Source organism: Trachemys scripta, chromosome 16 (assembly GCF_013100865.1).
Source record: "Trachemys scripta elegans isolate TJP31775 chromosome 16, CAS_Tse_1.0, whole genome shotgun sequence".
NCBI classification, from domain to species: domain Eukaryota; kingdom Metazoa; phylum Chordata; order Testudines; family Emydidae; genus Trachemys; species Trachemys scripta.
In genome coordinates this window covers 22,539,053-22,566,550 of record NC_048313.1, presented here as the reverse complement: position 1 = coordinate 22,566,550, position 27,498 = coordinate 22,539,053, and the positions used below count along the sequence as shown (strand labels likewise).

Genomic DNA, 27,498 nt, shown 5'->3' with positions numbered 1-27,498 from the left:
GAACATAGTTATATTTTTGGCTTCCACACTATCCCCAGCAATGAGCTCTGCAGGTTGATGGTGCATTGTGTGAAGTACTTCCTTAGGTTTGTTATAAACCTGCTGACCATTAATTTCAATATAACTAAGTTTAATATAATTTCCCTCATATTTTCGGTCTACAGGAAATATATAAATACGGGTAGTTTGGAAATCAAACATCATACATATGAGATAATGAAGATCAATACTTTAAACAAGTGGGAGAAACAACTCCTGACTTGGGGCAGACAGCTGGACCAAGTTATCCTTGGTCAGGCCCTAACACTTACTGATCATCACAAGGAAACCAAATGATCTTTGGGAGTCTGTTCTCTGCTAATATTAATGGAAGCTATGCAGCGTCCTCAAGGAGAGACCAGACCCTTTTGGACTTTGGCTTGTGGTACTTCTCAAAGTTATCAACTAGCCCATTCCATGTCTTCTCAGCATTAATAACCCTGCTGCATCACAAGTGATTTTATAGCGTAAAATGTTTTAAATGAGTCTTTTTATTCAGCTTATTATACATTTCAAGCCCTAGAGCCACCAGCTCTGGTTCTACATTTCTTTACCTCTGTCCTGCAGGAATAAATGCTTCAAATTCAAACACCTCCATGGGGATCTCTTTCTTCTGCAGCTTCTGAATGAATTCCAGATATTTCTCACCCATTCTGTAGGGCTTGCAGTACTCAGTCATGTTCTCGTACCCCACTGGAATCTTCTCTGCCTGAGTCTGCTGCAACTTGAACATCCTCAAGGTGACCTTATGGAAATCCCAAAAAGCATGAAACACCCCTAGGCCTAGGTGACCCTCTCTTTCCCTTGAATCTCAGGTGTGTCCCCCAGGCTCCCAGGTCAGTTTGTAAACAAGGCTCTTGCCCAGGCGCCACACTTTCCTGCTTATTGATATAGCTGCCTAGCATTTTAGTTTCACCTTATTAATGAAATTACTCAAAGAATTGCACTTAATTTAAATAAATCTGCATATAAGCCCATTAGCCAGTGAAAACACAGACCCCTACCCCATATCCAGCTGCTATAGGAACTGTACTTCAGTCACGGTCATTGGTAAAGCTCGTGTTGGCTCCTCTGGGCAAGCCAAGAGAGGACTTCACCTCCTCTATGCTGAATCATATACAGGATGAGCTTTGCTCACTGGCTCTGAGCCTGCTCTCTAGCCTCTGTTTTTGTCTCCACATCATCTGTCACCAGATTCAGCCTTGTCCCACAGACTCCCATGATACAGTAGGAGGTTTGTGGTCACCATAGCTATGTATGGGACCACTGATCCTTGCAAAGTCAGCACTAAAGCGATGCTCAGGGTGTGATCTGGGTTCCGATTGCTTGAGAACCATCACATTAATTATCTGTATAGTAGAGAAAGATCAGGTGGCTCTATCCTGAATGATGACATCCCTGAGACTGGAGCAAGTGGCACAGCAGTGTCATACTCACCCGTGTCAGCACCTCATCTCCTTGGTAAATGAGTTTCCGGATATGGGAGACAATTCTCTCCCGCACCTTTTCCAGCTCCTGCCGACGAGAGTTGGCATCACTGATGCACATCTTGTAAGAAGCTTCTGTTTCCTGAACCTGGGTGCAGCAAAATAAAGAATGAAGAAGCAGCAATGCCAGGCGGAGAACCTTGGAAATTGCGGGCAGGTGATCACAGTGCAGCCATGAGTGGGGTGACACGTGATAACACAGAACACAATGGGAGATGAGCTGAATGGGGCTATCGGCTTGTTTGTTAAGCATTTATATGAAGTCTTAGTGCTGATTTTCAATACTTTTGTTGATAATTTAAAAAAATCAAAGATGGGACAAATATTTTTGTGAAACATTAAAAATTTCAGTAATATCAACAATTTTTCATGAAAAAAATTGTTTTGGAAAAAAGGCCATTTTTAAACAAAACAAAACTTTGCATTCAAAAAATTTTGGTCATCTAACAGGCTGCAAACTCTCCATAAGGCTAGTGAATTCAAAACCCGTCTGTGACACTGGAGCATTCTGCGTTGCTCTGCAGCACATTCAGTTGTAATGCTAGGTGTTCAGCCTACAGGGGTATCTAGCCCAGCATGGCAAAGCCACTGAGCACTGAATATTCCTCTTTACATGAGGAACAAGCTACGTCAGGGTCCCAAACTCTTCTGGGCACAGGTGCCTTTGTGGGTGCCAAAAATGGGAAAGAGCAGAGGATATCCAAAATGATTAAAGCCTGAAAACTCAAGACCTAGCCCTGCTCAATCCCACATCCCAGCAGCAAAGGATAAACCTAGTAGCCTCATAATATTTTACTTAGTGTCCAATATTACAAGTGGCTTCTAGTTCATTGAGTCTGTTTTCAGTTATCTGTATAAGAGAGAAGTGATACAACCCCATCACCTTCACTTGTGCCTCCTCACGAGAGCGGCGCCGTTTCTCCAGCTGCTTGTTGGCGCTGCCAGGGTGGGTTGCTGCTATGCTCTGGTACTCATCTTCTGCCTTGGCACTCAGCAGCTTGGCTTTCTCCAACTCCTCGCAGCGCTGTATGTAGTGAAGGCGGGACTTGCGCAAGGATGACAGTGAATCATTCTGGAATCCAAGAAGGAGGGCATTTAGGGCACATCGTCAGACTGGAAGGAGACTGGGACCACAAGTCTGCTAGCCATAAAAGCATCTGTTTTGTGGGTGCCGAGTGTCACTTACTCTAAGGCCAGTGCTAGCCAGCATCAGACTGTGGAGAGGACTCTATGCAAGCGTCACTTACAATACCAAGGAGTAGGACTAGAATTCAGCATCTCCTGGCTCCCACCGCTGTTCTCACTCCTCCTGACCACATTGCCCTGACTCATCACCATCTTTATTGCACACCTCCAACTAATTATTTACATATGAACGATGATAGTCATTAGGCTTTAGAACATGTGCCCCATTGAGATGGATGGGTATCTCTCTACTGCAATGAGACACCCATGCTGGCCCATGCCAGCTGACTAAGGGTCATGGGGCTTAGCCTACGGGGATGTTGAATTGCAGTGTAGATGTGAGGGGTCAGGCTGCAGCCCAAGCTCTGGGACCCTCCCACCTCGCAAAGCAGTGTAGGCCAGGGTAAAGGGTTCCCAGTAAGGCTGCTGTTAGCACTTCTCTCTCCGTGTTCGGAGAGGCCCCATGTTCTCAGTGTTCTGGGCCTGTAGCTGTCAAGATGGCCTGGCTCTCTCACCATTTTCCATCTCTTGGTCTCTTACCATTCTTTTCTGTTCCTTTAGCCATTGATCTTTGAATTCTTTCCGCCACTTCTCAATTTCATTCCTCTTGGCTGTGAGAGGCTGCAAGGGAATAAAGGTGCAGGTGAAAACAGCTTAGCTATACTCTAGCTCAGCCAGAAGCTATTGGGCTTGATGCAGACACCACTGAGAGCCCTATGTTAGACAGGAAGTCACATGAAATGGTCACAATGGTCTCTTCTGGCATTAACATTTCTGAGCCCCAAATGTGATCCCTCACTTTGTCTTACAAAGGCTGGGGCTGGAGCTGTTTAAGGATCAGTGTCAGGATGCTAACCCTACCCCTCTACTCCTGCAGCCTCTTTTCATACCCACACCAGTAAAGAGTTACATTAAACCAAGTCACTTCATGTCATCAAGATTGCAAGAGGGGAAAGTCTGTAGCACCTGCCCTGCCTCGGCCTGAGTAACTGGGCAAACCAGCGGGGAGGCAGAAAAACTCCTTCCAAGTCACTCAGGGTATGTCTACACTGGAATTAGACACCCATGGCTGGCCCAGGCCACCTGACTTGAGCTTCAGGGGCTTGGGATATGGGGCTGTTTAATTGTGGTGTACGCGTTCCGGCTGGGGCTCCAGCCTGAGCCTGGACATCTACACCGCAACTAAACAGCCCCATAGCCCAAGTCAGTGGGCACAGGTCGGCTGTGGGTGTTTAACTGCAGCGCAGACATACCCTGAGCTGCAGCCTAAAGCTAGACTAGGTTCCAGACTGTGTGTGTCTCTCTCTCCCTCCCTCGCACATGCACACCATTGAGAGGAACGATGGAGTAGGTACAGATGCTCCCAGCCCATTTAGCTCCCAATGAGCTGTTACACACAGATATGCCAGGAACCCCTGCAGAGTGGAGCTCCATGCTATAGTATGTGATCCCCCTGCACAGGTCCTCCCAGTTCAGCAGAGCAGAAACACTCTTCACATGCATGGAAGAATGGGCAGGATGGATCGCGGCGAGGTCCTGCTCTGGAAAGGGACTGTGTAAAGGCCCTGTGTGTGTTGCCTCCCAGCAGCTCCAGATCACATGTGTGCAGTTCTCTAGTAAGAAGGGACAGCAGATTCCACCTGGCCCCTGAGAGGCAAGCTGGGGTCTTTCTGGCTCTCTCACCGTCACTGTTGACCCGAGACAGCTGAGGTACCATATGGATGCTGGTCATGGGAAGGTGGAGAGAGACATGGTTTGAGGACAGCACCAGCTCTGGCAGCTGAGGCTATGACATCAGAAACCAAAGCTCCCAGAATGCTGCTCTATTGGGAAGTAACTTCCTTTCCCCAGAAGCTGGGTGTGGACTTCCTTCCCTTTTCTCTCAGTCAAATCAGAGAGAGCATCTAGCTCTGTAGCAGGGTGGCCACCCGCTACTGCCAGGAAGGGCTTGAAATCAGCTCTGAGAGAGCAAAGCCCACCCACTGCTAAAGGACCTCCCCCAGCCTAAGGGGGGATCCACAGGACCTGGAAACCAAATGATTCCGGGGGACAACTAATGAGATAACAGGGATGAGAGTGAGGTCAAAGGGTCAAACGAAGGGGACCTGACGGGGACACCGAGCAGAGAACCCCGGACAGTGCCCACTGCTCCTCGAACGAGAGGGCTGCTGCTAGGAAAAGCAGCAAGCCTCGGCTGATTGGGGAACCAGCCACAGATGTGGCCATGCCCCAATCAGGGCCCAGCTGACCCTTATAAGAGGGCAGTGGGCCAGGAGCAAATGCTCTCTCTCTAGATGTGGAGAGGGATAGGCCTGGCTGCTAGGAGCTAAGCAGGGTACCAAGACTGGAGCAGGGCTGGGGGAAGGCTAGAGGAGCTGGGGAGCTCCGGCCTAGAAACCCCCCAGGCTGCAGGCCTTGTTAAAGGCCAAAGAAAGGTACTGGGGTTGCCGAGGGCAGCCCAAGGGTAGGCAGAGGCAGCAGGTCCAAACCCCCCTTGCCTATGATGAGTGGCATTTACACTGCAGTCTGCCCCAGTGAACGGGGGCTAGTTGATGACTGGCAGTGGCTATAGACTGAGGCGAGGTGGGGATAGAGGGGGGGCAGGGGAGACCCAGATCTGTGAGGGTACTGCCAGGGGGCAGCACCCCGGCCTGAAAGGGGCACTGGGGTCCAGGAGGGACTCGGGCCAGTGGCAAGCGAGAGCTAATTCCCTGGACGACCAGCAGGAGGCGCTGCAGGGGTGAGCTCCCAAAAGATTAATGGGCCCTTGAGCTACCCTGGCTGCTGCCTTTGGCTAACCAGTGAGATTAAACTGTCTGACCTAAGCAGGAAATACAGTACCTGGCAGTATTCTCTCAACTGCAAAGCCCCTGCAGTCTCAATGGCTAAACTCCCAATCTTGATGTCATGTTCCAGGATCATGGCGTAAAGCTGGTGGAGTGGCATGTAGACCTGGAGAGGCAGAGAGTGTGCATCGGAAATACCACGTAGTCACAACAACTTCTCCAGGTTAAAAGAGCTTTTGCTTATTATGCAATGAAATGGTTGTCCATGTTGATTACAGCCCTAACAAACACACACTGCACATCACAAAGCAGCATCAAAGGGAGTTTTTATTCTATGTTCCACTCCTTTGACATATTAAAAATGCATCCCTTTGTCTACTGCATAGAACAATTGTTGTTCCCTTTATAACCATATGGAAGAAAAAGGGAATTGTCCCAGCTCTGAGGGCTTTATTAACTATGACAGTTAATGCTAGATAGAGCTTTTGGAAGGAATATAAAACCTCCTGCTTCAGGATTTAAACCAATCTCTAACTATTAGGAGTTAGGATGAACTTTCATAGGAAGCAGATTACCCACAGCTGCCTACTATGCAGTTTCTTGCACCTTCTCCTGAAGCTTCTGGTATTGGCCACTGGCAGAGACAGGATACTGGGCTAGATGGATAATGGGTCTGATCCAATCTGGGAATTCCCATGTTCTTATGTTATGTCGGCCTTTAGAAAAACCTTAATGCCCTTGCTTAGACTTGTACACAGCAAATTACTGAACTTATTTGCAGCATTGTGCTTTTAACAAATGGGAAATTGTGTCCTATAGGCCTCAGCATGATTCAAAACAGATCTGATTTGACTCCATGAGTGGTGTATACACAGTGGCACAACAAACCCTCTTGTATAGTGAAAGCAATCCAAGAAGGAAAATCCCAAAGAAATTATACCTGTTGTTTAATGGTATATCGGCCTGATTCGGCTATCTTCACAATGCTTTTGGCAAACTCTATTTCTGTGAAAGGGAAGAACAGGTTAGTCTCTAGCTCTTCAGGGCAGAGGGATGTCTCCCAGGAACAGAGATATTGCTCAGCCAGTATGTGATTTGGCATCATCCTAGAGGAGGTTCTAGGACTAGAAGAACTTGTAGCCTGGCCTTTTCTGCTAAGAAATGATTCTGCATTTTAATATCTGGTTCAGACCCAAGTTAGAAGAGCAACCTTCTTGTTAGCTTATTTGAATCCACTACTGCCTGCAGTAACCCCCTCCCCCCTCCCCGCAGAGAAACACCAAGCTATGAGAGTACAAGGTCTTAAAGCTGGCCCTACTTCACCCTTATGCAATGAGATAATTTGGTATCATAAATGGAAGCAGAGGAGAGATTATGGTTTCCATTAACGGGACTCACCATAATTCAGACGTTTATCAATCCAGCTCAGCAGTTCTTTGACATATTTACACCACGTTTTGGCATATTCAAGGGCTGCATCAACACCACCTTCGCATTTTATCAGCATCTCATCAGCCTCTTCAACTGCAAAAATAAATCCAGATTCAGAAGGGCTTCAGAGGACAGGCAGAGGCTCCCCCATGGTGAATCTCTCTGATATCTTGGCTTGTGCCATCTTCAGATAACAGCTCATAGAAGAGATCTTTCATGGAACAACAAGGCTATACTAGCCTATTTCACAGCAATCTCCAATCTCACACCAACTCCCCAGCACAGCCATATGAGTTTTAGGCAATTTAGATGCATTTGGTCCCCAATAAAATGTTTTATTAAGTTTATTTTTTGTAAATCAGAAGCCAGAGCCCATTGTGTGATGATGCTGGGAGTGGCGAACTGCAGTTATGCTCCTTGAGGATGCTGAGACAGACTCGCAGCACTGAAATCAGCAATTCTGAAAGAACTTCAAGCCAAAATTGTCGTCACACAGATTAGAAAATGGCTTCTCTTCAATGTAAGATTCTCATGAGGGGAGACGTGGCTTTATATGGGACTTTATGATGCCAGTGATGAATACAGAACTGATGAGTCTATGAAAAGTGAGCAACAACAGCATTTCAAATACAGTAACTGATTTTAATTATTGGGCAAATATTTATTGTACTAAAAATTGTCAGGCAGCTATAGTAATATAGTGAATTAATGGCTCAGTGCTCAAAAGTCAAAGTCAGTGTATGAAGGTAGGATGTTAGTGGGATAACAAGTGAAAACAGGTGTAAACAAGGGGCTCAGAGGAGGTATGAGGGTGTTCACCCCACACTTGCCTGGAAAGGGTTAATATAGATTGAGAATGGGGCTAATTAACCCAACAGGCCTCAGCTGAGGGGAATCAGGTGGCTAAGTAATCCCCTGACTACATGAGGCAGCCCATGTGAGGAGGAAGGAGCAGGGTGGGTCTATAAAGACAAGTAGCCCACAGTTATTCCCTGGGAGTAGGCAGTTGGGAGGCTGGCAAACTCAGAGAGAGGGAAGGTAGGAGACGGTTCAGGGAAAGGTGGCAGGGTCTATGAGGGAATAGACTTTAGCTGCTGATTAGAGGGTCCCTGAGCTAGAACTCAGAGAAGAGGGTGGGCCTGGTTCCCTACCAGCCACTGAGGGAGTGGCACCAGGGGTGGTGAAAGGGAAGACTGCCTGAGACTGCTGGTGAGAAGGAACTTTGATACACAAGCCTGAAAGGGACTGGCTGGAGGGCTGAGTCATGAAGAGGCAACTCCTGGAGCAAGAGAGAGGCTGCAGACCAGACAGAGAGGATGGAGAGATGACGTGCAAGTGTAGAAAGGGGTGTTGGCCTTGTAGAGCTAATCCCCAGAGTGGCCAAGAAGAGATGCCGTCCTGGTGGCGAGTAGAGCACCCCATCTCATGGGGTTATAGGGAGCAATGTGAATACTGAGCTTTAGAGCCCCAAATAGACATATGTGACTATACTCATCTCTGCTGGAATCTGCCATGACAATATAAGCTAATTGCAACCAGGGGACATCTGAATTGTACATTCTTTTTCATAGGTGGGGTACAAGAGCCAATGACAGAAAATGGAGCAACTATTCTTGAGTCATCTATATATTTTACTTTGCTTCTCTTAAGTTACCTGTGATGTTTGTCTGCACCTGCCCCTCCAAATTGCTTTTGCTCTTGTAGAAACTTTCATCCACCTATGAAACAAAGAGGAAAAATATTATCCAGATGTTTAAAGGAATTTACCAAGAGCTGCTCTTAGAGTCTTCTTTCCTGGGAAGTTTTATGTAGTGAGGAAGGTGGCCAAAGAGTTGACAGAGGGCTAGTGGCATAATATAAAATTCCACAACTTACAGGAATGTGGGGGATTGTGACAGGGTGTGCATACCCCGCACTAGGACTGCAGGGGTTAATTCCTCTCTTTAGGCTGAGGAGGCCTCGCCCCTGCTGGGCATGCTGTGGTTGGAGGCTAGGTATAAAAGGGAGCAACCCAATTCATTTGGGGCTGACCGCTGGAGAGGAAGGAGGTGTGCTGCAGACTCCTGCTGAGGCCAGCCAGATGGCAGTTACCCCCAGGCTCCAGATGCCACAGAGGGAGGAAAGACCGGGGGAACCCTAAGACCCCAAGCTGCAGAGAAGCAGGTAGGAAGTAACCCAGGGCGCCTTTGCAGGGAGGTGGTTGGAGACCCGGAGACTAGCTCAGTGTGTTTTGGCTAGATCCCCGCTGAGCTGGTGGCAGGCAACCCTGCCACCGACAGGGCCCTGGGTTGGGACCCAGTGGAGAGGGAGGGCCCGGGTCCCCCTATCCTGGCCGCCGCCCACCCTGGAGTGGTGGCCTGCCTCACCAACCCTACTGATTGTGAGGGCTGCTCTACTGACTTGGGCCGCTAGGCTACACAGCCTTGATTGCGAGAGCAGGTAGAGTGACTTTGGTTGTTAGGCCACATTACTCCAAGACCCAGAGGGGTCATGCAGACTTGACCATGGGCCTATAACAACCCGTGCCCCATCCCAAAAGGGGATGAGGTGTGCGTGATCCCTGACAGGGACAATTTCGCTTCTAACCCTGTTGGCTCTGGAGAAAAGCCTAAAAACATAACATGAGTACAGCCCAAAGGCTCAAAAACCTGAAGGCAAATAAAAAGAACCCCAAGTCTATTTTCAAAAATCTCATGGTTTTTCATAGATTTGTAGAAATTAAGGCTAGAAGGGAACATTAGATCATCTAGTCTGAGCTTCTATATGTCATTAAATGTCACTGAGACAATAATTTGCATTGACTAAAGCAATTCTTTTGAGCTTTTAAGCAAATCTCATGATTTTTTGCTGCCTGGCTCATGATTTTTGAACGCTTTGGGTTGACAGCATTGCCAACTTGTCGGACCTTTTGCGTAGCACAGGTCCTAGAACTTTACCCAGTGATTCCTGGCACGGAGGAAATTACTTTTCCTTAATCAGCAAGAGTGAATCCAAACTGCATGCATCTGAAAATTCCGTGAAGTATTATCAGTTCTTTAGTCCCCAAAATAAAATTAGCCACGCTTCTCATTTTTTATTATATACAGATTCTTCTAACACAGAGCTGGGTAACCTGCAGCCCGTCAGGGTAATCTTCTGGTGGCCCGCGAGACAGTTTGTTTACATCGACCATCTGCAGGCACAGCCATCTGCAGCTCCCAGTGACTGCAGTTCGCTGTTCCTGGCCACTGGGAGCTGCGGGGGGCCGTGCCTGCAGACGGTCGATGTAAACAAACTATCTCGCGGCCTGCCAGCGGATTACTCTGATGGGCCGCAGGTTGCTCACCACTGTTCTAATACCATCATCAGTGTATCTGTGCACCTAGCATCTCTCTTTCTCGCCTTTGGTAAGAATCCTAACCAAAACAACTTCATTTCCCTTGCTAGAATAAATGTTACTTAATAATATCTCTATTGAAAAGGGTTCTCTCTCTTCACTTACCGGGAGCATCTCGCTCTCTGGGGTCGGGTCTGTGCTCTCTGTGTCATCAATGAACATGTCAACTGTCCTGTAAAGTAAATAAACTGATTAAATAATAAAGACTTAAAGCTATCTTGGAAGCTGCAAAATGCAGGACTAGAACCATGGCACTTAATTTATTGCTGAGCCCATCTCTCCTGGGGTCTAAGATGCAGAATATGACTAGGCGAGAGGTCAATCTATAACCAGCTGGTTTTTGACCTGGCTTAGTCCAAATAATTTATATTATTTAAGAATCTAACCAGAAATTATAATTGTAGCTTTTAGCGGAGTTGGGGGATCCATGTCTCAGCTGAAGGTAGTCATTAGAAAGATAGATGCCCAAATTCTGCTCTGTTAAATCCATTTAAGCTCCATTACTTCATTGGGTTTCATGGATGTAACTGAGACCAAGCTTATGGGGCATACATAAAGGAGGGTTTTTAGTGCAACTATAGCTATTGCACACCCAGCTGAAGCCATCAGTGGGTGTCTGTGCCTATCCCAGCGTTAACTAGAGCAACAGTACAAACATGCCCAGCAGAATGAGCTCTCCACCTTTTATCTGTTTGAATTTTAACTGAACTACTGTTGTTATAATTCCCGCCATTTAATATGCTACAAAGCAACAGAGATTCTCAATAAACTCTTCTCTGCCACCTTATCTGCTTTTGCAATGGGCCTCCCTTTATTTCATATGGATTTCTTTCTTTTACAAATTAAATAGTTTTATTTGAGATAGTACACTTTAGCGGGCAAACATAAAACACTTGAGAGAAGACAGACATTTCCTTCAGTGTTTGATTATCTAATATAGGGCCAAGTGTGGAATTTACACTAGTGAGCACTGACGCACGCAAGTAGCCCCATTCACTTCAAGTGGTCACCATCACAGGTGAGGATTCCACAGTCAGGCTCAGAATGTGTGTTGATTAAGGCTGAAAGACAAGAGCTTCAGAGCAGAGACTGTCGTTAGCTCTGGACAGCACCTAGCACAATGGGACCCTGAATCAGGTTGGCCTCTAGGTGCTACTATGAGATACATATTAAATGACAATAACAACAATGGGCCAGAGTCTGCTCTTACTGGTGTAAATCCAGAGCTCCCTGAAAACATCCTCTAGTAAGATGCTGCAAAGTTCAGAAGAAAGGAAGGTGATTGATAGCCTAGGAAGCCTGGAAGATAGTAGTTAGTAAAGTAAATCCAAATCATAGGCAGAAAATCTCTAACCTAGAGAAAAAGAAGCAGGGAGGGGATTTTGATAATTTTTCTAAACATGAAAAGGGTATTAATAAGCAATGGAGGTAATGAGTCACAAAGAACATATAGAGTGAATGTGTAAACACTGTAAAAGAAGGAAAGGGAAAAAGCAGATATGGATGGTTAAGGCCCCATGGAACCAGTCCCATCCTATTTGTGTACATACGCATTTCCAAGCGAGATTTCTAAGGCATCCAGACTCCGGAAAATCTCACTGTACCGCTTCTTGTTTTCAGACCCTCTCACTTGATGGTTGAGACCTGGAGGTAAGTAGGAAAGAGAAACAGTTTTGCTAAGTATCGGGGGGTAGCCGTGTTAGTCTGTATCTACAAAAACAACAAGGAGTCTGGTGGCACCTTAAAGACTAACAGATTTATTTGGGCATAAGCTTTCGTGAGTAAAAACCTCACTTCTTCGGATGCATAGAGTGAAAGTTACAGATGCAAGCATTATATACTGACACATGGAGAGCAGGGAGTTGGAGAACAGGGAGTAACTGCGAAGTAACTCCCTGCTCTCCATGTGTCAGTATATAATGCCTGCATCTGTAACTTTCACTCTATGCATCCGAAGAAGTGAGGTTTTTACTCACGAAAGCTTATGCCCAAATAAATCTGTTAGTTTTGCTAAGAAATCCCAATGGGCCTGATCCAATGTCCATTGAAGTCACTGGGAGCCCTGTGCATTGCAGTGGGCTTTGGATTAGGTCCAATATACAGAGAACGAGCTAAAATAAATGAGAATGGTGAGGTAAGTAGAAAACCATGGTGGGCCAACAGTGGGGTGATAATGGGAGGCCACGGGTGGGAGGAGATAAAATTGTGGGAAAACCGGACATTTGCCAAGGCTGCTTGGGTGACTCATAGACTCATAGACTATTAGGTCAGAAGGGACCATTATGATCATCTGGTCTGACCCCCTGCATGCTGCAGGCCACAAAACCGTCCCTACCCCATCCCTTGACTCTGCTGTTGAAGTCCCCAAATCCTGTGTTTTAGTGACTTCAATTGGCAGAGAACCCTCCTGCTAGCGATCCCTGCCCCATGCTGCGGAGGAAGGCGAAAAACCGTGACCGAGCCCCTTGGAAATAAGAAGCCAGATCCAGAGTCCACTCATGTAAATAGGAGTCTTTCCACCAGCTCCAATGGGCTAGGGAACAGGCCCAAGATCAGATAGGTAAATTAGCAAGAACTCTTTTGAGAATAGGCGCTGAACTGAAATAGCAGGTGCATTGTGGGTCAGTGCTAATGTGCATTGGAGCGCTATGTATGAGAAGCTTGCACATAGTACCTGTCTGCACTACACTTGGATCAAGTTAGTAATTGGCCTCTACTTTGGAGCTCAAGTCTTGTGTATCAGTTAGTGGTGCATATGATTTGTAATGTGCATGGCAGAGGGAGGGGTGTGTGTGTGTGGGGGGGGACACTGCAGATTGGGATCAAGATGCATGGGCAGGGCTGAGTTGTAGAAGTTGTTCATTGCTTGAACAACACATGCTATCCTGTGTTGCAATGTGTTGTGTGTAGTAACCATTTCTCAATACCATACATGCTTATTTCTGGTGATACTCTAGCTGATGAAATATTATATCTGCTTTATTCCATGACAAGCATTCATAACACAACAATAAATTCCCGTCACTGATTTTCCAAAGGCCTGAGTATATTCTACCAAAAATTCCACAAACAGACGGATGGTCGTGAGCACATGTGTTTTATGCAGGATTTACAATAGGCAAATCTTGCTTCCTACTCAGATACATTCAGTTAGGACTATGGACAGAAACTAGACCTGTCACTGCAGAAAAGCAAGGGCATTTTTAAAATAGAGAACTAGGCATATTTGGTATAAACAGAAGTGAACTACGCTCTTTTATTTTTTTTTGGTCCCCCTGACATTCCAGGAAACAGGATGTGGTTGACCTAAATCAAGAGTTGCTTCACTTTGTAGCTGAGAGGTGCAGTCAGTGAGCAAGCGCTTGCAAATGTCACTTAATGGTGCTTGATGGAAAAGTCAGTGTCTTGTCTTGTTAATCTGACTACAACTGGTCTGTGTCACAGCTGAAATATGCAGATTTTCAAGTCAGGTTTTGATTAGAAGGTTGGCTGCTCTGGCAGCTCCTCAGTGAGGAGTGGACTGTGGAATCCATACACAGCCCACACAGTAAGGTCCATTGCAGAGCCTCACTGTCCCTGGGGAGTCCAGGGAGTGGGGAATTCTGCCTATCTGAACACCCCAGTGTGCAGGAGGAAGGCACCTACTGTTATGCCCCTCCAGGGGTGCTGTATACTCCCCAGTGCAAACCAACCTTTTTCCTTAGGCTGATACAAAAGGAGATGGGGTCATGGCCTGTTCCTTTCCTCTCACCTTTTAGGGTGGCCTGTGCCTGCAAGATCATAGCTCGGTTGCGAGACTTTCTTTAAATCTGAAGCAGAATTGTCTGGCAGGAAGTGAGGAGGCTGTGAAGGTTCTGGACAGAAGCTTTACAGCGAAGCAGAGAAAGACAGAGCAGCTTTAGAGATAATCTTGCTTCCATATTCTAATAAAGCTCCTGGGTCAGGTGAAAGTGACTCTCTGTGTCTGTCACGTTGTGTCAGAGGCCAATTCATTTTAAAGAAGCATCATTAAGAGTAAAGGGAAAAGGCCAATGCAGCCCACCCCAATCCTGTCAGTTAGGTGGGCCATGGAACAGTCTGTGTTAAAGGAGCATGGCCAGTTTCCGAGCTGCAATGAAGTTCAACACAATGTACTCCATTGCATAGAAGAGGTGCCTGCAAAGATGGGAACGTTTATAACTTATTTGCTTTTGCTGAGCAAAAAAATGAGATTAATGGTGACATCATTCTTCAAAACTCTGAGCATTTCATCCCAACAGAGAATGTAACCCAGGAGTAGGTCTGCTTTTCCGAAGGCCTGGAGGAAATGTAGAGGTCATTTGAACTTGCCTGCCAGTCTCATGAGAGAAATTAGAGCTGATTAAAATCACCATTGATGCTAATACAATTTACAATGGTGTATCCTATTGCTTGCCCAGTGACCTCTCAGTGGTCCCACATCCAGCCTGTGACTTCCATCTCATGAGAGAGGAACTCTTCAAAGGTGAAAAGTCTGATCACCTATAGCAAACCTATTGTGGCCCTGCAAGTACAATTGGGTTACATGTTGGAAGGATACATGAGTAACACCAGAGCCCATAAACTGCCAGGAGTGAGCCCGGATGTTAATGAGTGGTCCCAACAGACAGCAGGACCTAAAATGCAAGGTAGAATCATGTTACTCTTGCAGAATTACCAGAAAGAGACAACCCAAAGAGTCTAATTTACACAGCTTCATCTGTCCACCTTGGGAATTGTGAACTAGACCACTGCAAAGAGAAGGGGCACATCTCTCACAATCATTGACTTTTTTATTCTTTCTAGATTTATAGAAATTCTGCTCCTCACTAGACCACAACTCAATTGGTCTTAAGAACATAAGAATAGCAATACTGGATCAGAATAACAGTCCATCTAGCCCAGTATCCTGTCTTCTGACAGTGGCCCTTGACTGATGCTTCAGACGGTGAGAACAGAAGAGGGCAATTTATCAAGTGATTCATCCCCGGTCATCCATTGCTTCTACCAGTCAGAGGTTTAGGGACACCCAGAGCATGGGGTTCTATCCATGACCATCTTGACAAATTGATAGACCTATCCTCCATGAACTTATCTAGTTCGTTTCTGAATCCAGTTATACTTTTAGCCTTTACAATATCCCTTGGCAATGAGTTCCACAGGTTGACTATGTGTGTTATGTGAAAAGCTACTTCCTTATGTTTGCTTTAAATCTGCTGCCTATTAATTTAATTGGGTGACCCTGGTTCATGTGTTATGTGAAAGTGAATAAGGAAGTGTTATTTATCGTTTCCCCACATCATTCATGATTTTATAGACCCCTATCATATCTGCCCCTCAGTTGTCTCTTTTCCAAGCTGAACAGTCCCAGTCTTTTTAATCTCTCTTCATATGGATGCTCTGTCATATGCCTAATCATTTTTGTTGTCCTTTTCTGTACTCTTTCGAATTCTAATATATCCTTTTTGAGATGGCGTGACCAGAACTGCATGCAGTATTCAAGGTGTGGGCATACCACAGATTTATCCATTTCCTAATGTTTCCTAACATTGTTAGATTTTTCTTTTGTGTGCTGCACATCGAGCAGATGTTTTCAGAGACCTATCCATGATGATTCCAGGATCTTTCCACGACTGGTAATAACTAATTTAGACTCCATTTTTTATGCACTGCTGGGATTGTTTTCTAGTGTGCCTTACTTTGCAATTATCAACATTGAATTTCATCTGCGATTTTCTTGCCCAGTCACCCAGTTTTATGAGATCCCCTTGTAACTCATTGCAGGCTGTTTAAGATTTAACTATCTTGAGTAATTTTGTGTGGTCTGCAAACTTTGCCACCTTACTGTTTACCCTTTTTTCTACACCATTTGAGTATGTTGAACAGCACTGATCCCAGTACAGATCCTTGGAGGACCCCACTATTTACCTTTCAATTGTGCAAACTGACCGTTTATTCCTAACCTTTGTTTCCTATCTTTTAACCTGTTAATGATCCATGAGAGGACCTTCCCTCTTATCCCATGGCTGCCTACTCTGCTTAAGAGCCTTTGGTAACGGACCTCATCAAAGACTTTCTTAAAGTCCAAATACACTATATCCAATGGATCACCCTCATCTACTTGTTTGTTGACACCCTAAAAATTCGAATAGATTGGTGAGGCATGATTTCCCTTTGCAAAAGCTGTGTTGACTCTTCCCCAACATAACGTGTTCACCTGTGTGTGACTGATTCTATTCTTTACTACAGTTTGAACTAATTTGACTGGTACAGCAGTTAGGCTTACTGGCCTGTAATTGCCAGGATCACCTCTGGAGTATTTTTTTTTTTTTAAATCAGAATCACTATCTGCCAGGCATGTGGTACAGAGGCTGATTTAAGTGACAGGTTACATACCCCGGTTAGTTGCAACTTTATATGAGTTCCTTCAGAACTGTTGGGTGAATGCCAGCTGGTCCTAGTGATTTATTACGGTTTGATTTATCAATTTGCTCCAAAACCTCCTGTGACACATCAATCTGAGATAGTTCCTCAGATTTGTCACCTAAAAAGAATGGCCCAGGTATGAGTCTCCCTCACACCCTTTGCAATGAAGACCAATGCAAAGAATTCATTTAAACTTCTCTGCAACAGCCTTGTCTTCCTTGAGTGCTCCTTTAGCACCTCAATTGTCCAGTGGCCCCACTGCATGTTAGACAGACTTCCTGCTTCTGATGTACTTACAAACTAACAGCAACATTTTTGTTATCTTACTAGTTGCTCTTCAAATTCTTTTTTGGCCTTCCTAATTATATTTGACTTGCCAATGTTTATGCTCCTTTTTATTTTTCCTCAGTAGGATTTGACTTCTAATTTTTCAAGGGTGTCTTTTTGTCTCTAACCATCTCTTTGCTCTGTTTAGCCCTGGTGGCATTTTTTGGCCCTCTTGCTTTTTTATCTATGTATTTTATTTATTAAATTGGGAGTATACAGTTAGTCTGAGACTCTATTGTGGTGTTTTTAAATAGTTTTCATACATCTTGCAGCCATTTCACTCTTGTGACTGTTCCTTTTCATTTCCACTTTAACTTGCCTCCTTGTTTTTGTGTAGTTCCCCCTTTAAAGTAAAATGCTACTGTGGTGGGTTTCTTTGGTATTTCCCCTCTACAAGGATGTTATATTTAATTACATTATGGACGCTATTAGCAAGCACTTAAGCTACAGTCACCTCTTGGACTACGACTAAATCAAGAATAGCCTGTACCCGTGTGTGTTTCACAACTAGCTGCTCCAAAAAGCAGTTATTAATGGTGTCTAGAAATTTTCTCTGTATCTTGTCCTGAGGTGACATGTTCCCAGTCAATATGGGGAGTTAAAACCCTCATTATTGGGTTTTATGTTTTTGTAGTCTCTCTACACTTCCTAGGCATTTCACCATCACCATGCTGGTAAGGTGGTTGGTAGTATATTCCTACTGCAATGCTCTTGTTGTTCAAGCATGGAATTTCTATCCATAGAGATTCTTTGGTACTGTTTAGATTTATTTAAGATTTTTATTATATTTAACTCTATGCTTTCTTTCAAAAATAGTGCCACTCCCCCATCAGTGCGACCTACTCGCAGTCCTATATATTTTGTACCATGGTATTACCGTGTCCCATTGTTTATCCTCATTCCACCAAGTTTCTGTGATGCCTATTGTAGCAATATCTTCATTTTAATACCAGGCACTTCAGTTCATCCATCTTAGTATTTAGACTTCTTGCTTTGTATACAAGCACTTATAAAAATTGTCAATATTTAGTTGCCAACATAATTGAAGGGAACTCATTTTTGTTTGATTGTTGCCTCACTTCCTACTGCACTTTATCAACTTCTATCCTCTTCTTTTCACTAGGATATACAGTATTCCCTTTAATAAATCCTCCAGGGATCTGTCCAAACCATGTGCTTCCTCCGTACCTGTCCACTTTTCTCCAGCCCTTAGTTTAAAAACCCCTTTGCTGGCATGTACAATTAAAGGGTTGTACTCTGGTTCCATTTTGGTTTAGGCCAAGCCCATGCTTCCTGTATAGCTCCTCCTTTCCCAAAAGATTCCTCGCTTCCTAATAAACCTAAATCCCTCTTCTAAACACCATCTCATCCAAGCATTGAGATCCTGCAGTTCTGCCTGTTTCACTGGCCCTGCATGTAGAACTAGAAGCATCAGAGAATACAACCAGAAGTCATAGACAAGTTAAAAGGCCTCTTTTCTGATCTTGGCATTCTGGGAGAAATAGTCACTTTATAAAGTGAGGCACAACATATCTAACAAATCATCTGAAACTGGAAAAATTAGAGTCACAAGCTGTCTTTAGGAATCTAACTTCCTAACCAGTCTTGTTTTCTTTCTTGAGTGGTCACCTTCCTTTCTCCTTTATTTACGGAGATATATAGATGTAGAAATAAAAGATATTGTAAAACAGGAGGAAGTGATTCATCAGTGTGTGATCTACAATAGCGATGGGCAAAATTATAGATTATGCTTTTGAAAGTGAGGATTGATTGGAAGGGAATATAAAATAGAAATAACCTCAGTCACTCAGGTTCTTTCACCGTATTTATCATTAAAATTTCATTTTAAAGCAGAAAGAAATTGGTTTATGACGTTTTCCTGTCCTAGCAAATGCCAGCTCCATTAAGCACCCTGTTGTGTACTCAAAACATACATTAATAGGGATACAGGTAGGCGTTGCTGCTGGATAAGAAAAGGACTATCTGTCTTGACCGGCTGTCAGCCTCCAAGTGGCCTTTCAGCACATAGAATCATAGAATATCAGGGTTGGAAGGGACCTCAGGAGGTCATCTGGTCCAACCCTCTGCTCAAAGCAGGACCAATCCCCAACTAAATCATCCCAGCCAGGGCTTTGTCAAGCCGGACCTTAAAAACTTCTAAAGAAGGGGATTCCACCACCTCCCTAGGTAACCCATTCCAGTGCTTCACCACCCTCCTAGTGAAAAAGTTTTTCCTAATATCCAACCTAAACCTCCCCAACTGCAACTTGAGACCATTACTCCTTGTTCTGTCCTCAGGTACCACTGAGAACAGTCTAGATCCATCCTCTTTGGAACCCCCTTTCAGGTAACTGAAAGCAGCTATCAAATCCCCCCTCATTCTTCTCTTCTGCAGACTAAACAATCCCAGTTCCCTCAGCCTCTCCTCATAAGTCGTATGTTCTAGCCCCCTAATCATTTTTGTTGCCTTCCGCTGGACTCTTTTTTCCCAATTTTTCCACATCCTTCTTGTAGTGTGGGTCCCAAAACTGGACACAGTACTCCAGATGAGGCCTCACCAATGTCGAATAGAGAGGAATGATCACATCCCACAATCTGCTGGCAATGCCCCTACTTATACAGCCCAAAATGCCATTAGCCTTCCTGGCAACAAGGGCACACTGACTCATATCCAGCTTCTCGTCCACTATAACTCCTAGGTCCTTTTCTGCAGAACTGCTGCCTAGCCACTCGGTCCCTAGTCTGTAGCAGTGCATGGGATCTTCCGTCCTAAGTGCGGGATTCTTCCGTCCTAAGTGCAGGACTCTGCACTTGTCCTTGTTGAACCTCATCAGATTTCTTTTTGCCCAATCCTCTAATTTGTCTAGGTCCCTCTGTATCCTATCCCTACCTTCCAGCGTATCTACCACTCCTCCCAGTTTTAGTGTCATCTGCAAACTTGCTGAGGGTGCAGTCCATGCCATCCTCCAGATCATTAATGAAGATATTGAGCAAAACCAGCCCAGGACCGACCCCTGGGGCACTCCGCTTGATACCGGCTGCCAACTAGACATGGAGCCATTGATCACTACCCGTTGAGCCCAATGATCTAGCCATCTTTCTATCCACCTTATAGTCCATTCATCCAGCCCATACTTCTTTAACTTGTTGGCAAGAATACTGTGGGAGACCATATCAAAAGCTTTGCTAAAGTCAAGGAATAACACGTCCACTGCTTTCCCCTCATCCACACAGCCAGTTATCTTGTCATAGAAGGCAATTAGGTTAGTCAGGCATGACTTCCCCTTGGTGAATCCATGCTGACTGTTCCTGTACCTTTCCTCTCCTCTAAGTGCTTCAAAATGGATTCCTTGAGGACCTGCTCCATGATTTTTCCAGGGACTCAGGTGAGGCTGACTGGCCTGTAGTTCCCTGGATCCTCCTCCTTCCCTTTTTTAAAGATGGGCACTACATTAATCTTTTTCCAGTCATCTGGGACCTTCCCTGATCGCCATGAGTTTTCAAAGATAATGGCCAATGGCTCTGCAATCACATCAGCCAACTCCTTTAGCACTCTTGGATGCAGCGCATCCGGCCCCATGGACTTGTGCTCATCCAGCTTTTCTAAATAGTCCCGAACCACTTCTTTCTCCACAGAGGGCTGGTCACCTCCTCCCCATGCTGTGCTGCCCAGTGCAGCGGTCTGGGAGCTGTCCTTGTTCATGAAGACAGAGGCAAAAAAAGCGCTGAGTACATTAGCTTTTTCCACATCCTCTGTCACTAGGTTGCCTCCCTCCTTCAGGAAGGGTCCCATGCTTTCCTTGACTTTTTTTTTTCTTGTTGCCAACATCCCTGAAGAAACCCACCCTTCTTGTTACTCTTAACATCTCTTGCTAGCTGCAACTCCAAGTGTGATTTGGCCTTCCTGATTTCACTCCTGCATGCCTGAGCAATATTTTTATACTCCTCCCTGGTCATTTGTCCAATCTTCCACTTCTTGTAAGCATCTTTTTTGTGTTTAAGATCAGCGAGGATTTCACTGTTAAGCCAAGCTGGTCGCCTGCCATATTTACTATTTTTTCTACACATCGGGATGGTTTGTTCCTGCAACCTCAATAAGGATTCTTTAAAATACAGCCAGCCCTCACTATTAAGGGCCCAAAAGCAAGCTATTCCGCTGGTTAGGAAGATAGAAAATGTGGCAAAAGACCACCTTGGCTTTACCACGAGATCTTGCCTGATCTAAAAAATAAAAAGGAGTCATATAAAAAATGGAAACTAGGACAGATTACGAAGGATGAATATAGGCAAACAACACAGGAATGCAGGGGCAAGATTAGAAAAGCAAAGGCACAAAATGAGCTCAAACTAGCTACGGGAATAAAGGGAAACAAGAAGACTTTTTATCAATACATTAGAAGCAAGAGGAAGACCAAAGACAGGGTACACCCACTGCTCAGTGAAGAGGGAGAAACAGTAACAGGAAACTTGGAAATGGCAGAGATGCTTAATGACTTGTTTGTTTCGGTCTTCACCGAGAAGTCTGAAGGAATGCCTAACATAGTGAATGCTAATGGGAAGGAAGTAGGTTTAGCAGATAAAATATTAAAAGAACAAGTTAAAAATCACTTAGAAAAGTTAGATGCCTGCAAGTCACCAGGGCCTGATGAAATGCATCCTAGAATACTCAAGGAGCTAATAGAGGAGGTATCTGAGCCTCCAGCTATTATCTTTGGAAAATCATGGGAGACGGGAGAGATTCCAGAAGACTGGAAAAGGGCAAGTATAGTGCCCATCTATAAAAAGGGAAATAAAAACAACCCGGGAAACTACAGACCAGTTAGTTTAACTTCTGTGCCAGGGAAGATAATGGAGCAAGTAATTAAGGAAATCATCTGCAAACACTTGGAAGGTGGTAAGGTGATAGGGAATAGCCAGCATGGATTTGTAAAGAACAAATCGTGTCAAACCAATCTGATAGCTTTCTTTGATAGGATAACGAGCCTTGTGGATAACGGAGAAGCGGTGGATGTGGTATACCTAGACTTTAGTAAGGCATTTGATACGGTGCATGATATTCTTATCGATAAACTAGGCAAATACAATTTAGATGGGGCTACTATAAGGTGGGTGCATAACTGGCTGGATAACCGTACTCAGAGAGTTGTTATTAATGGTTCCCAATCCTGCTGGAAAGGCGTAACGAGTGGGGTACCGCAGGGGTCTGTTTTGGGACTAGTTCTGTTCAATATCTTCATTAACGACTTAGATATTGGCATAGAAAGTACGCTTATTAAGTTTGCAGATGATACCAAACTGGGAGGGATTGCAACTGCTTTGGAGGACAGAGTCGTAATTCAAAATGATCTGGACAAATTGGAGAAATGGTCTGAGGTAAACAGGATTGAAGTTTAACAAAGACAAATGCAAAGTGCTCCACTTAGGAAGGAAAAATCAGTTTCACACATACAGAATGGGAAGGGACTGTCTAGGAAGGAGTACACCAGAAAGCGATCTAGGGGTTATAGTGGACCACAAGCTAAATATGAGTCAACAGTGTGATGCTGTTGCAAAAAAAGCAAACATGATTCTGGGATGCTCACAACACACCTGTTAATACAAGACACGAGAAGTCATTCTTCCGCTCTACTCTGCTCTGGTTAGGCCTCAACTGGAGTATTGTGTCCAGTTCTGGGCACCGCATTTCAAGAAAGATGTGGAGAAATTGGAGAGGGTCCAGAGAAAAGCAACAAGAATGATTAAAGGTCTTGAGAACATGACCTATGAAGGAAGGCTGAAAGAATTGGGTTTGTTTAGTTTGGAAAAGAGAAGACTGAGAGGGGACATGATAGCAGTTTTCAGGTATCTAAAAGGGTGTCATAAGGAGAAGGGAGAAAACTTGTTCACCTTAGCCTCTAAGGTAGAACAAGAAGCAATAGGCTTAAACTGCGGCAAGGGAGGTTTAGGTTGGACATTAGGAAAAAGTTCCTAACTGTCAGGTGGTTAAACACTGGAATAAATTGCCTAGGGAGGTTGTGGAATCTCCATCTCTGGAGATATTTAAGAGTAGGTTAGATAAATGTCTATCAGGGATGGTCTAGACAGTATTTGGTCCTGCCATGAGGGCAGGGGACTGGACTCTATGACCTCTCGAGGTCCCTTCCAGTCCTAGAATCTATGAATCTCCTGGACTCCTTTCCCCCTCATGTTATTCTCTCAGGGGATCCTGCCCATCAGTTCCCTGAGGGAGTCAGTCTGCTTTTCTGAAGTCCAGGGTCTGTATTCTGCTGCTCTCCTTTCTTCCTTGCGTCAGGATCCTGAACTCTACTATCTCATGGTCACTGCCTCCCAGGTTCCCATCCACGTTTGCTTCCACTACTAATTCTTCCCAGTTTGAGCAGCAGGTCAAGAAGAGCTCTGCCCCTAGTTGGTTCCTCCAGCACTTGCACCAGGAAATTGTCCCCTAAACTTTCCAAAAACTTCCAGACCAATCTATTTACATGCCTCAAGGATCTCTGATAAAGCAACTTCATCCCATTTAAACATAAGTTACTTGTATTCACTTTCAAGGCTCTTCATGGCCCATCACCAATCACAGTCCACTTTTGCAAAAAAGGCAAATGTCATTCTGGATGTATTAACAGGAGTGTTATATGTAAGACATGGAAGGTAATTGTTCCTTTCTCTTTGGCACTGGAGTCCTGTGTCCAGTTTTGAGAATCACACTTTAAGAAAGATGTGCACAAATTGGAGAGAATCCGGAGGAGAACAACAAAAATTATAAGAGGCTCAGAAAACATGACCTATGGGAAAAGGTGGAAAGAATTGGGCATGCTTGGTCTACAGAGGAAGACTGAGGAGACACTATACAAATCTTACATTATATGGTTGTTGTTAAGAGAACAGTGATCAATCTCCAGGATCAAAGATAGGCTGAGAAGGAATTGGCTTTACAGCAAGGAAGATTTAGGTTAACTATTATCCTTTCTAACTAAGGATAATTAAGCACTTGAACAGCTGTCCTAGAGAGGCTGTGGAATCCCTATCATTTGGTGGTTTTAAAGAACAGGTTAGATAAACACCTGTCAGGGATGGGTCTAGATATACTTTTTCAGCACAGGGGAATGGACTAGATGACCTCTTGAGGCCCCTTCCAGCCCTACATTTCTATGATCGTCTCTCTCGCTATCAAGATGTCAATTCCCACCTCCAATTGCCCCATGGTGCCAGCCTCAATTAGCCACTTGTTAAATTTCTAAACAGTCATCCTTGTGCTTTCTCCCATGTTGCCCCTCATAATTTGAAGTAGCTCCTCAGAAACATCTACAAAGCTACCTCATTATACTTCAAATCGCTCTTTAAAACTCCTTTACTGTAAGCCTACAAAAAACTTGACAATAGTTACGCAATGGGTGCATTGAGGCTACTGCCCAATATTGTCTCACGGTTTTCTAGCACTTCCACGTCAGTCTGTTTTTATTCACCTTTTGTCTTTTACTGTAACCTCTTTGGGGCCGGGACTGCCTAGTTCTGTGTTTGCACAGAACTTAGTACAATGGGCCTCTTGTCCACTACTAAAAAGAACAGGAGTACTTGTGGCACCTTAGAGACTAACAAATTTATTTGAGTATAAGCTTTCGTGGGCTAAAACCCATTTCATCGGATGCATGCAGTGGAAAATACAGTAGGAAGATATATATATATATATATACACACACACAGAGAGAACATGAAACAATGGGTGTTACCATACATACTATAACGAGAGTGGTTAAGGTGTTAAGAAAAAACTTTTTTTCTCTCCTGCTGGTAATAGCTCACCTTAACAGATCACTCTCGTTATAGTGTGTATGGTAACATCTATTGTTTCAGGTTGTGTGTGTGTGTGTGTGTGTGTGTGTATATCTTCCTACTGTATTTTCCACTGCATGCAGCCGCTGAAGTGGGTTTTAGCCCACGAAAGCTTATGCTCAAATAAATTTTAGTCTCTAAGGTGCCACAAGTACTCCTCTTCTTTTTGCTGATACAGACTAACACGGCTGCTACCCTGAAACTTGTCCATTACTGCAACTCCTAGGTACTGGTACTACTAATCCATTAATTTGTGTAGCCATAAACTATCTTGAGTCTTATAAGAGATCTTAACACTATATAAGTAAACAAACACACTGGTCAGTACCAGAGAAGAAGAATAATTTTTCACAAAGAATACTTGTTCTGGGAAAAAGAATAGTGGGCTAAAGGTGAAACAGGTGAAATGTCATTTAGATACTAGAATAATAATGTGTTGCTCTTCTGTGGCACCTTCCATCTGAGGCCCCCAAAGCCCTTCACAAATATTACTTAAGCCCCATAACTCTCATGTGAGGCAGAGAAATAAGTATTATCCCTATTTTATAGATGGGAAACAGAGACACCACGTGGATGATCAGGGAGTGCAGTAGTCTGGTAACAGAGTGATTATGGTGCAGTGAGGGCCTTCATGAAGAAGTTAAATAAGTTTATGGGGAAGAAAGGTCTTTCATGCCTGATGCAGAAGGCTGAAGTAGATTTGTGAAGTCTCTAGCAACCTTATTATCTAGAATATCCTTGCACATTCAGGGTATGGGATGGGGCTCTGGGCTGGGGTAGGGGGTTGGGATGAAGGGGGTGAGGGGTTTGGGGTACAGGAGAGGGCTCTGGGTTGGGGGGGGGCTCAGGGCTGAGCCAGGGGGTGGGGCAGCTCCCAGTCAGTGGCACAGCAGGGCTAAGGCAGGTTCCCTGCCTGTCCTGGCTCCATGCTGCACCCTGGAAGCAGCCAGCAGGTCCGGCTCCTAGGCGAGGGGGCCAGGAAGCTCTGCACGCTGCTCTCGCCTACAGGTACCACCCCCGGGTCCCATTGGCTATGGTTCCCAGCCAATAGGAGTGTGGAGCCGGTGCTCAGGGTGGGAGCAGCATGTGGAGCCCGGTGCAAAATCGGACCCCTGGCAACCTTAGTCTGCTCCATCACTGCGACTGAGACAGTAATGAAACCCTTCCAGTACCAACTATGCATATTGGTTTACAACATGCAGGCTAAAGAAAGGGGACTGCTGTGTAAGGCTAATGTTGGGGCACAGCTGTCCAACTCTCAAGGGCTAGTGTGAGCAAAGGCCTGTCACTCTCCTGGCCTCCAGAGATAACTAGACCAAGAATCATCTGATCTATGCCTACCCTGCAAAAGGCCCATTAGCCTCGTTCTCCATTTGCTTTTGTTGCGGGAAAGGCAGGCTCCCCCAGTAGTGGGTGTGCAGAGCAGTATGGATATTTTTAGAGGGGGAAGTTGTTGCTCTACAGAATGGCAGAAGCACCACTTCCCTTTCAGCCACTGATGCCTCATTTCACAGTAAGTGTATTTTCTCAAATCCTAGAACAGCTGACTCTTCAGTTTGGTACCAGCCTTCCAGAGTCTGAGGCTGCTGCAGGAATTCGCAGTGATGCCTGCCTCTTTCCCTGCTCTTGATACTGATCACAGCCTCAAAGAACTATTACACCTCTACCCCGATATAACGCAACACGATATAACACGAATTTGGATATAATGCGGTAAAGCAGTGCTCCGGGGTGGGGGAGGGAGGGGTGCGCACTCCGGCGGATCAAAGCAAGTTCGATATAACACGGTTTCACCTATAACGCTGTAAGATTTTTTGGCTCCTGAGGCCAGCATTATTATCGGGGTAGAGGTGTATTTCCTAACAGATCACTTCTCCCTTTGGCTGCAATACAGTTTGCAGAGTTGGCCCAAGCACTCCAACTGCACAGGGCCTCAGTTCTCAGTCCATGTTCATCTTTTAAGTATCACTGGGAACGGAATCTTCTCCACATAAGGATATATGAATCTCAGGGGCAGTAACTCAAAATCCACTGTTTGCACTGCAGAGTCTGATTCAAATTAGACCAAATAAACTAGTCTGAAGCTCTCTCAAGTCCTGCTACTCTCCTCTGTGAAAGCTTCTCTACTTTCTGTAACCTAGACATCTCCTCACACTTCCTCCTCCTATTATTAACAGAAAAAGCAGCTCAAGCTGCCACTTGTGAGAGGGAAGACTGAGCTGAAGTTCAGAGAAGTGATAAACAGAACTGTCCTTAGGATTTTGGGGGCCCTACGCAATAGTATTAAACTGGTGCCCCTATGCTTCACTGAAGGTGGGCCCCAGCCAGGACCTCTGACCCCAGTGTGTCGAGGGGGAACAGCCACCACCCCCCCCCCGTGGGCCCCCCCCGAACCCCCCCCCCCCCCTTACTGACACACACCGAGCTTGTACATAGCAGATGCTGCGGCAGTGGCTCAAGGCAGGCTTTGTGCTGTCACATGGGGGCTGCATCTTGCCAGAGCCCATGGCCCTCCTGGAGCCCCTAGCCACTCTTGGCTCACCACAAGCATTTTGACAGGAAGTACCAAGCAGTAATAACAATAATAATACAAGTGTGTGTGTTTGTGAGTGTG

General features: G+C 45.0%; 1 protein-coding gene across 3 annotated transcripts in view; it reads right to left on the bottom strand.

Annotated features, from left to right (window-relative positions):
• Positions 1–27,498, bottom strand: part of GMIP (GEM interacting protein) — a 57,771-nt gene that overhangs the window by 13,446 nt on the left and 16,827 nt on the right. For all 3 annotated transcript variants that reach the window (XM_034792698.1, XM_034792699.1, XM_034792700.1), the window contains 10 exons: positions 11,855–11,948; positions 10,410–10,476; positions 8,583–8,646; positions 6,896–7,021; positions 6,438–6,502; positions 5,553–5,663; positions 3,252–3,332; positions 2,410–2,598; positions 1,477–1,614; positions 594–784 (listed from right to left, as the gene is read on the bottom strand). In XM_034792698.1, coding sequence (XP_034648589.1) covers positions 594–784; positions 1,477–1,614; positions 2,410–2,598; positions 3,252–3,332; positions 5,553–5,663; positions 6,438–6,502; positions 6,896–7,021; positions 8,583–8,646; positions 10,410–10,476; positions 11,855–11,948 — 1,126 coding nt within the window. The remainder of the gene's footprint in view (positions 1–593; positions 785–1,476; positions 1,615–2,409; positions 2,599–3,251; positions 3,333–5,552; positions 5,664–6,437; positions 6,503–6,895; positions 7,022–8,582; positions 8,647–10,409; positions 10,477–11,854; positions 11,949–27,498) is intronic.